Source organism: Balearica regulorum, chromosome 10 (assembly GCF_011004875.1).
Source record: "Balearica regulorum gibbericeps isolate bBalReg1 chromosome 10, bBalReg1.pri, whole genome shotgun sequence".
Lineage (NCBI taxonomy): Eukaryota > Metazoa > Chordata > Aves > Gruiformes > Gruidae > Balearica > Balearica regulorum.
Window position 1 is genome coordinate 15,855,706 of NC_046193.1, and position 15,698 is coordinate 15,871,403.

Below are 15,698 nucleotides of genomic sequence, written 5' to 3' on the forward strand. Positions count from 1 at the left end.
CGCGGCTGCGCTCGCCTCCGCTTCAGGGCTTTGCGGAGTCTGCCCGAGGGGTAGGGTTGCTCCAAACTCAGGAAAGCCCAAGGCAGGCGGCTGTTTGAAAAGGAGGGGGGAAAAAAAAAAAAAAATGCGATAGCTCTGGACGCGGGGAGGGTCTGAGTGGGAGGACAAGCGGCCGGTCGTTTCGGGGGAGCTGGGGCCACGCATCGTCGGGAACGGTGCGCTGAGAAAGTGAACGAGAAGCACGTTGTGGGCGTCCCCTCTCACTTCACGGCGCCGAGATTCCCAGGGAAGCTCAGGGCAGCGGGTTTGATTCCTTGGAAACGTTCGTAATAATAATCGTAACGGTGGCAAACATCCGTCAATCCATAGGGGAAAGGTTTGCGTATGTGAACGAAACTGTGGCATCCCCCCGTCATCTGTGAGCTGTGTTTAGAGGGAATTTAAACAATTGCAGCCGCTTCACGCTATTTCTCGGACGCTTCTTTTTATTAAGTTTCCGGGTACGCTTGGCTTTTTCCTCAATAATCAGCTTTCTTTTGCTGGATTCATTCAGTGATGCGATAATCCGATGTTGGTGATATCTCAATTCATTAACATAATGAATCAGAAGGAAAAGGCTGATTATAAATCAGAAAGCCTCTATTTATGTGAAATATCTTGGCAACTGGCAGCAGTGAGGAAGACGGTAGGAGTATCGGACAGTTAGCGGGACTTGGGGAACGCGATTACAGGAGGTCTCAGGTGCTCTCTGTGCGATTTAAAACGCCTGCGCCCTTCAAAGGACAATCGCGCCCGAGGCAGCGGAGCTGATTTGGGAAAATATTTGGCTCCTGTGGCCTCGGTCTTCCAAGGGGTTCAAAGCGCCCAAACCCGTTGTGTTTGGGCGAAGGTTTTGCTCCCGGCCGCTGTTGGCGGAGCAGCGCGGTGGGTTGGGGCTGGGGCTGTGTCGTCCCGTCCCGGTCCCCGTCCCCCCCCTCCCCCGTGGTCCCGTTTGTTTGTGTCGGAGGGCGCCGAGGGTGCTCGGAAAGGCTCCGCGAGGAGCCGGGAGAGGCGAAGCCGCGGTGCTGCGTGTCCGGCGAGGTGCCCAGTCCCTGCCCCATCGGTTGGAAGTACTTGTGTTTCCAGTCCAACTCACTTTTAAAGTATCAGTAAACGCAGAAGACGGCAAAGATGCCAATATTTGTAGGAAAAGTGAAGTTTTCTGTTGTTTCGGGTTTATAAACTCCAGGACCAGACCCTTTTTCTGCATTCCGTGTTTGATAGCATTTTGTCCCCATCCCCGCTGGGGACAAGAAGTCTTTTCCGTGACTAAACACGTTCTTACAGAGTCACTGTAAAGCAGATTTTTTTACGGGTTTTAAGACCACCGGTGACTTTCAGCACCCGCATTGAAAGGCTGTTCGTGCTCCCTCAACCGAGGGGCGGGAGGGAGCAGAGGAGAGCTGCGGCTTTCGGTGCCCGGTGCCCCGGCCCGGGGCTCCCTGCGGGCTGAGCTGCACGGCCCGGCCGCAGCCATACCTGACGGGGAAAGGTAGCCTGCCCCAAAACGGAGAGCACAGAAGTCCAAACGTCCGCCCCTCCTTTTTTTTTTTTTTTTTTTTTTTTTTCAATTGAGGGCACATGTTGGGTTCACCTTTTTGTGATTCAATCAATTAAGCAATTTCAAGAGATAAGTACGAATAATGCGGGCCCATGGCTTTAGCCCAGGCAAAGTTAGTGGTGGGAGTGGGCTAGGAGTGGGGTTAAAAAGGTGGGGAAGGGTCGTCTGGAGAGTCAGGGAGGATGGTAGAGGTGAGCTGGTAAGAGCTTTTTTCCCCCTCTTTATGTGTCTTTACCAAAGACTCCATGGCGATGGTGCTTGGTGCTGTTGTGCCTGCGGAGGGCAGGACCTGCAACACTGGGGCTGCCCTGGAGAGTGGCAGGGCTGGTGGCTTGGGAGAAGGTGGGGAGAATAGCAGCGGGGGGGGTGGGTAGGAAGGTGAATAGTTTGGGGCAAAGCTGGCCATGATGTGAGATCCACCCGCAGGAGCCCTCAGGAGAGGAGAGGATGGGGTGAGCCCCCTCCCAGCCCAGGGAACAGCCACCTGTCCCCGCTGCCGTGGCATGCCCCTCGCCCCCTCTGCCTGCACAGCCCAGGGCCTACCTGCCCCCTCGCTGTCCTGTCCGCATGTGGCTGCTCCTGGGGTCAGATGCTGCCGGGGAGCCGGTAGCCCTTGCCGTGGCTGCTGTCAGTGCTGGCCAAAGGGCGATGGCTGTGCCGGGACTCGCTGTGCCGCCTTCCCCTTGGGCTGTCGGGGCAGCTGCCTCTGGCCCCTTCTTCTCCGCAGAGCTCGGGCGCGGGTGGCAGCGCAGCCCCGGCTCTCTGGGGGGTATCCGGGGTCCAAATCAGAAGGGGTAGAGGGCACCTGAGGAGAGAGTCAGGGAAGGAAAGAGGCGTTAGGGAGGCGGCACGGACGGTGCCATCAGCGGCTAGGGAATGGCCACAGCGGCTTGGGCAGTGAAAAGGGCAAGAGCCCGAAGGCCAGCAATGCCTTGACCCTGTGACGTGGTGGGACTCGTGAAGCCCCTCGGGCGGGGGATGATGACGGCACACCCTCATGGGTGACACGTGGGGGTGGGCTGGCATGCTCGAGGCCCGGCAGGCTCGCTTAAAAATAATGCAAATATTCCATAGAATAGCTTAAAGCCGGAGAAGGACAAATCCTGTGAGCACCTGGGTGTCTGCGGGGACTCGGCGTGTTGGGAAAGGCATGTGTCTATTTAGCCGTAGTGTTGACTTAAGCGAAAGTGCTAAGCCATTCCTAAACCTAAGTCAATACAGACTTAAGCCAAAATTGTTATTAACGAGCTCTAATCTGATTTAAGAGCCTCCGAGCGAGCCGTGTCTACACGAGCGGAGAGGAGGCGTGTTGCCTTGCGCTCTGCTCCGCGGTGCCCGGTCCCTGGGAGGGCCGCAGCCCGGGACGACGGGAGGGGTCGGGGCAGGTGGGCGAGTGCAGCGCCGGGAAGGAGTGAGGCGGTGCTGCCTCCTGGGGAGAGCCAGGGGGCTGCGATTTGGGCTGGCCGGTGATCTACCTCTGCAGGGTAACCTCTTAAAACTGTACCTAGCTCGGCTGGCATGGGGTCCCCTTTCCCGGGGGGCGGTGTGGGGTGAGGCCAGGCTGTGCAAACGCCTCCGGGCCGGGGGTGGCTGCAGCCGGGGGCCGCGGCTGCCGGGTCTCCCCCGGCCGAGATCCAGCAGCTCCGCTCGCTCGGGAGAGGGACGTGCCAGTGCAATTTTTTTTTTTTTTCCCCCCGTCCCAATGGGGCAGTTGAGCCCTCCACTCCACCCCCCAGTGGGGGCCTTTCTTTTCTTCCCCACCAGCTTTGAGCAGCCCTGTTTCAGATTGGCCTTTTTATGTTTGATATAAAGAATAGTTGTTGGCCAATTCCATCTTTTCATCGCTGCTCTCCAGGCCCGGGTCCAAGCGGCTTGTCAGATGCTCATTAACTCCCCCTTTGGCTCTTTCCAGTGTGTCTCCTAAGCTCATTGTGCCAAGAACTAGCGCTTCTTTCTCTTTACACGGCTCCCTTTCTCTGCTCCATCAGGGAGACAAATTACTTTCCAAAAGGGATCGCCAGGGATGGTTTAATGAGAATTTCTCTAGGGCTGGCCGTGGAAATCAATGTAGTTAACATTCGGTGCACTTAATTGGACTTTTCTCTTCTGCCTCCTTCAAAAAAACTCTGAAGCTATCCTGTTAATCTCTCATTTGTAATCAATTGTGTTGACTAAACAAAAGTCTAGGTCGTCCTTTCTTCCTGTCCCAGACAATCCTTTGTTGCCTCTAAATGCCTCATTCTTGAGTGCTCCTGGTCGTGTAGATGGGTCCGATTGTTGACAGTTCATTATTGCGCTTTTGTCCATTTAATCTCCCTCGCTGTGTTTTGCATGTGCATGCCTTAATGAGCTCCGTTGGCAATTAACATGTTTCTAGCAGCAAACTGGTTGCTCAGACGTTTGGAGAGCGGAGTGCAGGGAAAAGGGCAACGCAGCTGCCTTTAGGTTGTTCGCTTCCCGGTGCCCGGCGGGACGCACCTGGGTGCCGCCTGGTCCCGGGGAGGCGGCGGGCCGGGCCGGGCGGGCCGAGGGGGGAAGCCCGGCGGCGCTGGCACGTCGCTCTCTGCGCAGAGGCACCTCTAACCCTCCCCCCGAGGCACCGGCACCGCTCAATCTGTTGTGTGCGCGGCTGCGGCGCCGGGAGAGGGGTTTTTGTGCGGGTTTTGTGTTATTATTGAGGCTTGCTGGCAAGAGTGCCGAAGTGTGAGCAGTCGTGGACAGCAGAAACATCTTGTGAGGGAGAAGATAATTGGAGTCTCTGGCGTGTGTGTGTCTGACAGAGCCGCCCCTCCCCCGCGATCTGCGGCTTGTGTGTGTGCCGGGATCCGGGTGAGATCCCGGGGAGGGGGGGGGCCGGGGCCGGCCGACGGCGAGCGCGCTGCGGTGGCCCGTTCCCAGCGCGCCCGAGGTTGGGGGGGAAGCCGGAGCGACACCCGGCCCGGGGTGGGCCGCCCGCCGCCTCCCAGGAGGGGCGAGGTGATCGAACCCACCCAGCGGCGGCGGGCGCGGCCGTTCAGGGTGCCCCGAGGATGCCCTTAGCCGTGACGAGGATGCCGCTCCCCCTCTCAGAGACGGCTTTGTAAACAATGTCGCTTTTTATAAAAACGCGAAAAGAACGCGCTTACTTAATTTTCTTCCCGGGAGCAGGTTTCGCAGTGCTCTCGCCCATCAGGAGGGCTGGGGAAAGCAGCCTGCGCGCTGTCTGGGGGGCCCACAGCCGCGCCTGGCTCCCGCTTTCGGCACCCGGCTGGCAGCCCAGACCTCTTCCCAGCGCCCGAGGTGCGGAGGAAGCGCTGCTCCCAGGGTTGTGCACGCCACACCGGACACACCGCTCGCCTCCGCGCCCCGCTCCCCTCCTCCAGGACCTCGTCCTGCCGTGGCCTCCCCCCCTGCACAGTGTCCTCACGGAGACGGGGGTCCCTTCCCGCTGCCCCCGGCCCGTGGGCTGTTCCCGCCCCGTCTGTCGCGGCGGCAGGAGAGCCGGGCTCGGGTGGCGGTTTGCAGCCGCGACCCGCTTGCGAGCGGTTGAGCTATAGCTCCTTCGCTTGGGGGACGGTGTGCCCCCGTCCCTTCCCAAGGTTTCCCAGAGCGATGACTTACGGCGACGGTGGTTGAATATATATATATTTTTTTTTAAATTTCTTTTTTTACCTGAAACTCTCCCAAAATCTTTTAACATTAAAATTTTGGCACGATCTTTTCCCGCTTCCGGGATCACTGGGCATCGTTTCCCGCTCCTCACCCGCCCCAAACTATCAAAACGATACTTCTGGCACGTAAAAAATCCACACCCCGAGAAACTGTGAAATCGCCCCCGTCCCTCCAACGGGAGCAGGGGGCCCGTCAGCCCCCCCCCCCCCCCCCAGCCCGCTCCTCGGGGAGCGCGGAGCCATCGCAGCCGAATAATGAATCCAGAAAGCCGGAGCGAGGGGTCGCTTCCCGTTCCCGCGCTCGGCGCTGAGCTGTGCTCGTCCTCGCCTGCCCCCATTTAACCACTCAATTAAGCGGAGGAAGGTGAACTCCCCGTCACGCCGTCCCCCGGCATTTTGGTGCCTCGCTCGTTCCCCTCTTCATTGGCAAGCCCGGCCCGAGCAGCACGCGCACGCACGGCCGGCGCGGTCTCCTTTCTCCGCTGGAATAATATTGTTCCTAACGACGTGGCCGGAATAGACACTTGCATATTAAAAGTGAGGGAGGGGGGAGAGATGAAAAGGGAATATTTAGTGTAATCCAAGTGCTTGATTATCCATATTCTGATCAAAAAGAGTTTCTGAGGCCTGCTGGGAGTGATTAGATTAATGTAATGCGGTTTGAAGGGTCTGTGTTTTCTCTCTTAATTTGGGTCATTACTCGGAAAGCAAGCGTGAGATCATTTCATCTGCATGCAGGAAAAGATAGTCATTCAGGAACGGCTTAAACACGCCGTAATGAACCGACCCCGGAGAGCGGCGCTGGGAAACTCCGAACCGCCCTTCGCGCTGCCAGCCGGGACCGCGCAGCCCCGCCGGGGGGTCCCGCACCGGCGCTGCCCCTTTCCCTGGGAGAGCAGCAGCCCTCTGAAGCTGCCCGGTTCCTTCCTTCCTTCCCACCCTCCCTCCGTTTCCTCCGGGGCCCGTAGCGCTCGGCGGGCTCTGGAGCGGCAGGGCCTGGCTCCCGAAGCTCCCGCAAGCCGCATGTACACGGGGGATAGTGCCGTTCAGCCCGGTCCCCGCTCAGACCGGGGCCGAGGTGGGAAATGAGACACCTGCGAAGGGCCGGTTTATTGTCCCATGATAGATATATATAGATATATATATATTCCTCACTTATTCGAGCGTACATTTAAAATGGAGATTTACAGACACGGATAAAGAGCGCTGTCCTGGCGGGGGGCAGCCAGCCCGGCCCCTCCTGGCCCGCTCCGGCGGCGCAACGCGCCCTTAAATAAGATTCCTCTTATATACAACTGCGGCTCGGGATCGCTTGCTACCGGCGGCAGAGCTCGCTGGGGAAAAGACAGAGAAGCAAAGGCTGGTTTGGATAAATAGTGCTGGCCTGGTGGAGCAGGTCCGAGTGGGGCGGTGTGCCGGGCCCTTAGCTCTGCCCGCTGCGCCCAGGGTCCCGCGGCGGCGGCGGAGCGCTGGAGACGCTGTCGTGCAACTTTCGGACGTGCTTCTTTAAATCAAAGTTTCTGCAAAATCCTTTCCCGCAAGTGACGCACGTAAAGGGCTTCTTGTCATTGTGGGTGTGCATGTGGAAAGTCAAGTTATAGATCTGGTGGAAGGCTTTGTTACAAATGGTGCACTTGTACTGCTTCTCTCCGCTGTGGGTCAGCTTGTGGTTCTTGTAGTTGCCTACGAGAGAGGAAAAAGATGGAAAACGGGGTTACCCGAGGGTGCCCTGGCCGCACGGTGCACAGGTAAGGCAAGGCAGGACGGGGGGGGGGGGGGGACACACTTTAGGAAGTGTCTCTCCCCCGCACCCCCGTCCCACTTGTCAAACTCGGTCCGCGTCACCGCGGAGCAGCGCGCAACTGGCACGGCACAAATGAGAGGCAGGGTCAGCCCGGTGACCCGCGGCAAATGGAGGGCTCTGGATTAGGACCAAGGCCCGGCACCTCTCATTTAAAAAGCATTTAGGGAGAACCGTCAGCAGTTCCCGGCGATGCGGCCCGGCTTAGAGGGAAAGTAATTGGGAGCGGCGGCGGCAGCTCCGCCCGCGCCCCTCTCTTGCCCCAGCCGGGCAGGGCTCGCCGCGCTTAATCCCCGCTAATGATGGGCGAGGGCCCTTCGGGGGCCCCCGGCCCGGCTCGGCCCGGCCCGGCTCACCTTTCTGGTGGAAGCCCTTGCCGCAGAACTCGCAGACGAAGGGCTTGTAGCCGGCGTGGATGCGGATGTGGGTGTTGAGCGTGGAGCTCCTGTTGAACGCCTTCCCGCACTGGTTGCACTTGTGGGGTTTCTCCTGCACCGGGGGGGCGAGAGGCCCGTCAAGGGGGGCTGCGGGGAGAGCAGGGGGGGAGCCGCTGCCTCCCGCACCCCGGCTGCCCCCCACCTACCTGGGTGTGGATGATTTTGTGCCGGCACAGGGTGCTGGCCTGGCGGAAGCCCTTCCCGCAGACCTTGCACACGAACGGCCTGGCCCCCGTGTGCACCGGCATGTGGCGGGTGAGGTTGTAGTGCGCGTTGAACACCTGCGGGGAAGCGCCGGGAAGACCAGGTCAGGCGCGGCACGGCCGCCGGCCGCCCCCCCGCCCCTTGCCGGAGCCCCTCTTACCTTGCCGCAGACCTCGCAGGTAAAGTTTTTGGGCTTGCCTTCCGCCGCCCCGCTGCCGCCACCGCTCCCCAGCTTGGCGTGGCCCTTGGGGGGGCCGCCGCGCTCCGCCGCCGCCGCCTCCTTCATCACCTGGTCCAGGTGTCCCGGCAGCCGCTCCTTGTGGGCGAAGGGCGGCGGCGGCGGCAGCTTCTCGGCCGCCAGCCCCGCCAGCTTGGCGTTCTCCAGCAGGAAAAGCTTCTGGTGGGCCGAAAGCCCCCCCGGCGGCGGGGCGCCCAGCAGGCCGGCGGGGAAGAGCTGTCCGTGCAGGATGTCGGCCGGGTGGTACGCGGCGTCCAGGTAGTTGAAGTAGTAGAGGGAGCGGGGGGCGGCCGGCACGGTCCCCGCTTGGTGGATGACCTGCGGCTTGATGAGCCGGCCGCTGGGCTGGCCCAGGGCGAGCTCTGCCTTGCAGCAGACGCCGCAGTTGGCTTTGCAGAGCCCCGCACCACCCCGCAGGCTGCTCTTCCACAACTCCGAGTAGTTGAGGAGAGTCTTGGAGGGCACCTCGTAGCCCAGCGGCGGGATAGGGATCACGCAGGGCAGGGGCGAGCACAGGCTCAGCGGCTTCTTGCCCGGCTCCGATTCCGGCCCGCCGTGCCTCTGCTCGAAGGCTGGCTTGGGCTCCGACGTCTTGGCCATGATCCGCTCGATGGAGAAGGCCAGGGTCTTGGAGGGGTTAGCGGCGGCGGCCCTGCCGTCGTGCCGGGGGCAGGAGGAAGGCATGACCGTCTCCAGCGACCCCGAGCTCGCCATGTCGCTCCGCCGTGCGGGAACTTGGTGTGAGCAGCGACTCGCTCCCGCTCTCGGCTCTGCATTCCAGAAAAGCCAGGAGACAAATCAATTTAATAAGCACCTTGTTCTCCCCCCCCACCACCACCCCCCCACCACCACCCCCCCCGGCACCCCCTCCCTATTTACATTCAAATGAACATATCCAAGAACAATGGCACGTAGGGTACCAGATTACTGCTCATTAAGCGGAACACGCTAAAGTAACATGCAAGCTAGACCTTGTTAGTATTTAAAAAAAAAAAAAAAAGGAAAAAGAAAAACCTCCCCCAGCCCAATGCCACCCAGCCCAGCCCCACCGATGGCCGCGGTCCGGGAAATGCCGGGGTGGGGGGCATGGCGAGGGGCGGCGGGACTCGCCTTGGGACCACTTACCTTTGCCCAGCGCCGGCGAGACGCATCCAAGCAGCGCAGTGTGGCCACAGTCACATTTTGATAGCAAACATCTTCCTGAGCGTCAGATCACGGTCTCGTACATTTAAAGCTGACATCACATGAAGTCACTTCGAGCAGAATGACATGGGGATGCCACCATGGATCTTCCCCGAGCCGAGGCGCCGGGCTGGAGCGCGGTGGGTTGGGGCAGAGAGAGGAAGAGGACCCCCCACCCCCCCCTCCACGCACAATTTCCTTCCAGTTTAAGACGCACAAATCGCTCGTGTGCGAGCTGGGTTTTTTCCTCTCTCTCTCTTCTTAAAAAGCAACTTGCAAAGCAGAGGAATCGTTTTGCATGTGGCAAATTAGAAGGCAAGTGCGATTCACAAGTTGGGTGGAAAAGAGTGCTCCAGTTCTTGCTGGGGTTAGAAGAGCCACTCCGAGTGAGCGTGAGGGTTTTTTTTTTTTTTCTTCTTCTTCTTTTTTTTTTTTTTTTTAAGAAGGGGGAGAATGAATTTTTTTTTTCCTAAAGCAACTACCACGCAACCATGCTCGAGTTATTTTGGCAACCCATCTGCAATCAGCTCCGTTGCAACCGAGCTGGAAGATAATTAATAAATTGTCACTTATCTGCGAGCCTCCCCAGCATGTATAAATTAATAGCCAACCCATTAATTAGGACAGTGTATTAATGTTAATTAAACTAAGTTTAATTCCACCCCCCTCCCCTCTCAGAGTAGCTGGTGATTAGCCTTAAATAAACGCGGAGGGAGTCGAGTCCAGGGCTGGGTTTTCGCTGCTTTAAAAAAAAAAAAAAAAAAAAAAAAAAAGGAACCGCGCGCTGCGAACGGGAATTTTGCAAATTGTCACCCCGAAAGGTGCCCGCTTTCCCGGGGGGCAGCTGAGCGGCTCTCCCTTTCCCTTCTAGCTCCGGTAGTGCCCCCCCCCCCCCCCCCAAAAAAAAAAAAAAAAAAGGCAACGCTACATTATAGCGCCTGGATGCCGGGGTTTCTTCCCTTCCTCTCTAATTAAAACTACTTGATGCGGGAGGGGAGGATTTGCAGGAACCTCAGATGCGAGGACGCGGTAATTGAGAGAGTCCCGTGTCCACCTGTTTTAGGGGGGCCCGGCTGCAGCGGCAGCACCTCCCCTGGCCCTGATTAGCCGCCCCGTCCCTCGCCGGGGCTATTCAGCCGAACCAATTTTCCTCAGCGATTCAGGGCGCTCAATTCTCTTTCACTTGTAGCCACTATAGCGCTGCGTGGAACCTCGTTTTGTGTGTTTCTAAAATAAAGGGGAGGATTATCCGGGGGAGGGGGGGGGGGGGAGCGAAGGGTTTAGATTGAGCCTGGCCAGAGGTAAAGCAAGCAATGAAAAGGCCCCTATATATTTTTTTTTTTCCGCCTCCCTAGCACGCCTAAGAAAGTTTGGAGGAATTCGGGGGTTTTGTGCAGCGCTGACAAAGCCGCGCCTCCTCTCCCCGCCGGGGCAGCTCGCTGGTGGCTGTTTGCAGACAGGCTTTTTCACCTGCGAACCACAACACGCTCTAGAAACAAACTTAGAAAGCGGCGGCCGCCCCGAGCTCCCGGCGGGCGGAGGGGAGCGCCCTGCCCCGGGGCTGCCCTGCACGGCCCGGGCTGCGCTCGGGGCCGGGGGGACACCCCGCCTCGGGGGGGGACGGAGGTGGTGGGGGGGGGTGTCTCCGCCTGGAGCATCAGGTGTTGGCATCCCCCAGCTCCATCCTCCCCGCCTGGCTCCGATGGGTCAGCGCGCAAGGGAGGGAGGAAACCGTCCCGCTTTTTGGGAGAGAGGGTGGGACGGGACCGCAGAGACCCACACGCACCGGCACAAGCCGCGTCCGGTGGCTGGGCTGCCGAAGAGCCCGGCTGAGCGCCGGGGAGCCGAGCCGTGCGGTGCCGAGCCGCGCTGCCCGCCCGGCCCGCGCCTCCGCCGGGCAGCGAGCAGGCGGCGGCTGGGCTCAGCCCGCTCCCGGGGCTTGCCGGCTTTAGCAAAGTATTTAATTAGCCTCCACAAACTTCTTTTCCTCGCCTGCAGATTATACTGAGTGGAGGGTTGGGAACTATTTTACACCTTGCCACTCACATGTTAATTAATCTCTATCTAACCCTAATTGCAGTTTATTCAAGCACCGCTCAACAGCTCACCCACACAATAAACACTGGGGCTGCTTTTATCCATATTACTCCCCGCTCACACGTTGAGTAATTAACTCCAGTACCAACTAATAGTGCAAACAAATATTTTCTGTAAACGAGATGATTTCGGGCAGGATAAAAGAGGGCTGCGGAGCCGAGGCCGGGAGCTCGCTGCCAGCTTCCCCGCGCCGCCCTCGTCCTTGCCGGGGTGTTTTTTGGCCCGGATGTTTTCTGGGTCGGGTCTCTCCCTCCTTTCCTCCCTGGCCGAGGGGATGGTTGCCAGCTTGCCTCTCCGCACCCACCGCCCTGCTCGGGGCAGCGGGTCCCGCAGGCCTCGGGACTCCCGGGGGCGAGGAGCGGCGGCGGGGATCCCGTGCTGCAGCCCCGGGGCCGCTTCCTTCCCGCGGCCCGGAGAAGCCCCCGCGGAGCCCGAGGCCGCGTACCGGCTCCCGGGCCGGGCTGTGCCTTGCCGCTGCCTCCCGGCCGGCGAGGAGCCGGGATACCGCACGCCTTGTGCATCAGTGCTTTGGGACCCCAGCTAAGACCCGGGCATCGGAGCTCAGTATTTTAATTGAAATCGCAGGTTTAGGCGCAGCTGGAGGCTGTCTCTATCGATTCGACTTCTGCTGTTCCGGCAAGCATATTACAAATGACTGACTTTGAGACGGCTGCCCCGGCCACGCCGCCCTGCCCACCGCCGTGCCTTCGCCCCCCTCCCTGCGCCGTGAGCGCTGAACAGGGCTGCCGAATTTGGGGGGAGGGGGGGGGTGTCGACATGGGCCAGCCCGGCTTTGGGGGACGGGAGCGGCTGCACGTCGGGCGGGCTGCGGTGTCCCGGCTCGGCGCCGCTTTCTGCCTCTCCCATGGAGGCTGTTCTCCCGTGGGGTTTTAATCCTTCACCCTCTCATCCCATCCCACCCCCGACGTTTGGAGAGGAGAAATGGTTTGCGGATTTTTCCCTGGAAGGCGCACGCCGCAAAGCCTCTCGCCAGGTGGACGCGATACCTCTTAGGGTTATTTTTGCGCCGCTGCCCTCCCAGAACAACGACCGCGGGGCCGGGACGGCCCGGCCCCCTGCGCGGAAGACGGCGGGCTCGTCCCGGGGCTCATCCACCGGCTTTTTCCAGCAGCGGGTCCCATACGCGCCCGGCAGCCCCAGACACAAATGCTCCCCGGCCGCCGACATCGAAAACCGGTTTCCCCTTCGCCCCCCGACAACCAGACCCACTCGGCGAGGGGCTCCCGGGGGCGCATCCCGGGTGGGTGCCGAACGGGCGGGGAGCGCAGGGCCCCGCAGCCCGGCCCGGCTCCCCGCGCCCGTTGGGCCGCCCCGCCTGGGTAGTCGGCGCTGAGCATGTATGGTCCGCTGGAAGATAACTTAGGATCCTCCTAGTTATTTAACTTGGCAGCTGCTTAAACTCCGCAGTGGAAGCTGCCGAAAGTTATTAGCATTATGCTTCGATCTCTCTGAAATGGTGGCTTTGATTTCTATGCTGCTTTGCTTTTTATATGTATTTTTTAAATACTTTTTTTTTTTTTTTTGGTAGTAGCAGAAGGTGATGGACGACCGGGCAAGCCACCAGCCCAGGCAATTAGGACGGGGCTGTCTTTTGTTGAGTCAGGGAGGCACCTTCTGCTGTGGCTTTGTAGCTTTGCGACTGGTGCAAGGTGCCGTGGAGGGGCCCAGGGTCAGGCTGGGAGGGGAGCAGGGCTGTGGTGCTGCCCGCGCCCTGGCCCCACCGTGCTGGGTTTGGGTCTGGCTCTGTGCAAGGCAGCAATTACGCCCTCAGAGTGCTGTGCAGGGATGTCCCCAAGGGGTTTGGCCAGAGTTTGGTTTATAGTGGTCAGAGGCAGATACTTTTTGGACAAATTAGCAAGCAATGAATGGGGAAATCAAGATAACAAAGTTTGGGGCTGGGTTGAAGAGGGAGTTTGACTGCTTCCCATTACCCCTTTGAAACTGCAGTACCCGTGTAGGGGGAGCAGTACCAAGGCCTCAGCCCCCATGGGCAGTCCCTCTCATCCTGCAGGGCTCTTAGGGTCAGTGGAGTGACCCTGCTGCCCTGTCACACCACGAAGACCATCGCAGCTGTGCATGGGGCAGGGGCAGTGCATGGCAAGGCCACCTTGGCTGGACCAGAGGCGTCGAGTCCTTCAGACTTTTTTCAGCCTGTTCACTGAGTTATGCACACATTACATTGTGTATATGTAGGCAGAAAATTGTAATTTATTTTATTTAGATTTTTTTTTTTCAACATAATGAAACACTGTTGGGGAGCTAGGTTTTGGAACACTACATGGGTCCCAGAGCAAATGTGGTCAGTGGGATTTTGGAAGCGCACTGGTCCAGAGTCCTTGCATGGCTGTGCTGGTTGACTTATGGCAGGGGTAGCATTGTCATTTTTAACCTGAGTCTAATTTTAAGAGCTGGTATCTGACCTGCTCCTAAGGCTGTTTGAAATCTAGCCCCAGAACAACCGGCAGGGCACTATGGCAGGAGCTGCACAGAGTGCCTCGATGGCAATCAAACTGGCTTATGTAATTCTAAAAATGGCAACTCCTTACTTGCCACATCTCTTTCTGTCTACGCGGAGAGTCCTGCAGAGCTGCCAAACAGAAGCAATTGAATGAACTCTTTTCTCGGCTCATTCCTCCTTCCGCAGCTCAGAGAAAGTGAGCCAGAGCCTATTCTAGTTTGCCTGTCAACAGGAATGGTAACTAACGGCTCGATCCCAGCCAGGCTTTATGCCCCAAAAACACTGCCTGCCTGTGAGGAGTGGAGAGAGACATCACGGTGAAGTCTAGTGCCTGGTGCGAGACCGATCTGGCCCAGGAGGCAGTTGAGGAGTCGGCACAGTCCACATCGTATCTGAAGTCAATCCGACCAGTAAAGCAAGCAAGAAATTGTTGAAGGGGTGAGCTGCTGTTCGCCATCCGTATTGTCAAATAGGCATGTTTCACATTGCAGTAATGGAGCAATGCTGCATTTAAGTTCTGAATGCTGAAAGATGTCCCTTCCTAATGTTTTGAAATGTTGTACTTTTTTGTTTTGAAAGAGTGGGAGCTTTTAATTTTTTCTGGTTTTGTGGGTTTTTTTCCCTTATTTTCTATTTAGGAGAAAAGGTGGGAGGAAGTAGAGAAGGAGAATATAATAGGGGGATGGCCTTGTTCTCACTTTCCTACTGAAAACGTTTCAGAAAAAGGAGCAAAAAGCAGTGAAACCGGGTAGAAGCCCACTTCAGTTTCGTGTTCCTATTCCTTTCCTTTTTTGCTTGAAAGAAGGATGGCCAAAAAAATAAGTGGGACAAACCCCACGTGTTTTGAATTATTCTCCCCTTAATGAGATAGAAAAACATCTCATTTTCAAAATTACGTGCTTTTTCAATGAAAAACAATCGAATAGAGTAAGAATCTTTCCAAAGCCAATCTTTCCACTGTCTTTCTGCAACTCACTCCTCACTCAGTGTTGACCAGTCTTTCTGGCTATGCCACATGTTACGTAGTTTGAGATTTGTATTTGCCCTTTTTTGAACTGTTGTTGCAGTTATCCCCATCGGCTGCAGAGCAGGACTCCACGGGCTGTGAGGTACCAGGGCACCAGAGGACGGCAGCACGTTACCTCCTCGTTACCTCCTTCCTCCGGGCCATGCTGGACCGGCTGTGCTGCAGCATCCCTGTCCCTGGTGGTGGTGGCTAAGTCGGAGAGAGCCCGGCAGGACTCCCAGAGTGACTGGTGAAACTGCTGCTGTGCCACTTGGGCACAAGAAAAGTGCCAATTTCACCCCAGAAGATGTGATCTAGAAGAACCACTAAAAATCCCTCCAACAATCAGAGCCCAAACTGAAAATCAGGATCTTGTTATTGTAGGAAAAATCTTCAATGCACTACCCAAGTATTCCCTGAATGTTCAAGACCACCCACAAATTCTGTAAAAATAGCTGATAATTTATTTATTTGATTTAATTATGAGCCTAGCTTGTGATTTTGGGGTGGGGGTGGGGCTGGAGTTAGTGATGCTGAAAAAAACAATTTAGAGAAAAGCCCAGGCAAGTCATCTGCTCCGAGGAGCAGGCGAGCTGCTTGGGCTCTTCCTCATGAAACACAGAACATATTGCAGAACCCACTGTGGGCTCTGAAACTTCTCAGGTGAGGAGGCTGTCAATGGGGTGACCGTTTCTCCCTGGGAGAGCTATAGACCTTTGGCTCCGCAGTCCGTGGATGAGGCTGGTGTCCCATGGCCATGGTGTTGGAGGGACTGGCTCATCTCTTCTTGCTTACACACCTGGGTTGACCAAGGGTACATCTGTCATGGTGAGCATTCGCTGCCCCTCGGCAGGTTGTCCTTCCCGTTCCCATTGGGCTGTGCTGCTGGGTGACCCCCAGCACCGGTGAACATGGCTATGGGAGATGTTCTTGTCCCTTACATGAGGGTCCAGATGGGTTTGGAGGCTGCTGTGTGCTCTGCCTCTGATGTACATCTTAAGAGC

The 15,698-nt window shown here is 57.8% G+C and overlaps 1 protein-coding gene across 1 annotated transcript; it reads right to left on the reverse strand.

Annotated features, from left to right (window-relative positions):
- Positions 1–6,358: 6,358 nt before the first annotated feature.
- FEZF2 (FEZ family zinc finger 2) lies at positions 6,359–9,386 on the reverse strand. The gene is made up of 5 exons (XM_075762306.1): positions 9,056–9,386; positions 7,853–8,700; positions 7,635–7,769; positions 7,408–7,540; positions 6,359–6,933 (listed from the first exon to the last, which is right to left on the reverse strand). Exons 2-5 carry the CDS (start codon positions 8,642–8,644, stop codon positions 6,674–6,676), a joined length of 1,320 nt encoding a protein of 439 aa, XP_075618421.1. The 5' UTR covers positions 8,645–8,700; positions 9,056–9,386; the 3' UTR covers positions 6,359–6,673.
- Positions 9,387–15,698: the final 6,312 nt, after the last annotated feature.

What these genes read in the sequence shown, in the direction of transcription:
- FEZF2 (XM_075762306.1), bottom strand. Translation starts at nt 8,644, where the DNA reads ATGGCGAGCTCGGGGTCGCTGGAGACGGTCATGCCTTCCTCCTGCCCC. An exon ending in CCTGCGAGGTCTGCGGCAAG is followed by an intron (nt 7,770 to 7,852) that starts GTAAGAGGGGCT and finishes GCTTCCCCGCAG; the next exon opens with GTGTTCAACGCGCACTACAA. An exon ending in ACAAAATCATCCACACCCAG is followed by an intron (nt 7,541 to 7,634) that starts GTAGGTGGGGGG and finishes CCCCCGGTGCAG; the next exon opens with GAGAAACCCCACAAGTGCAA.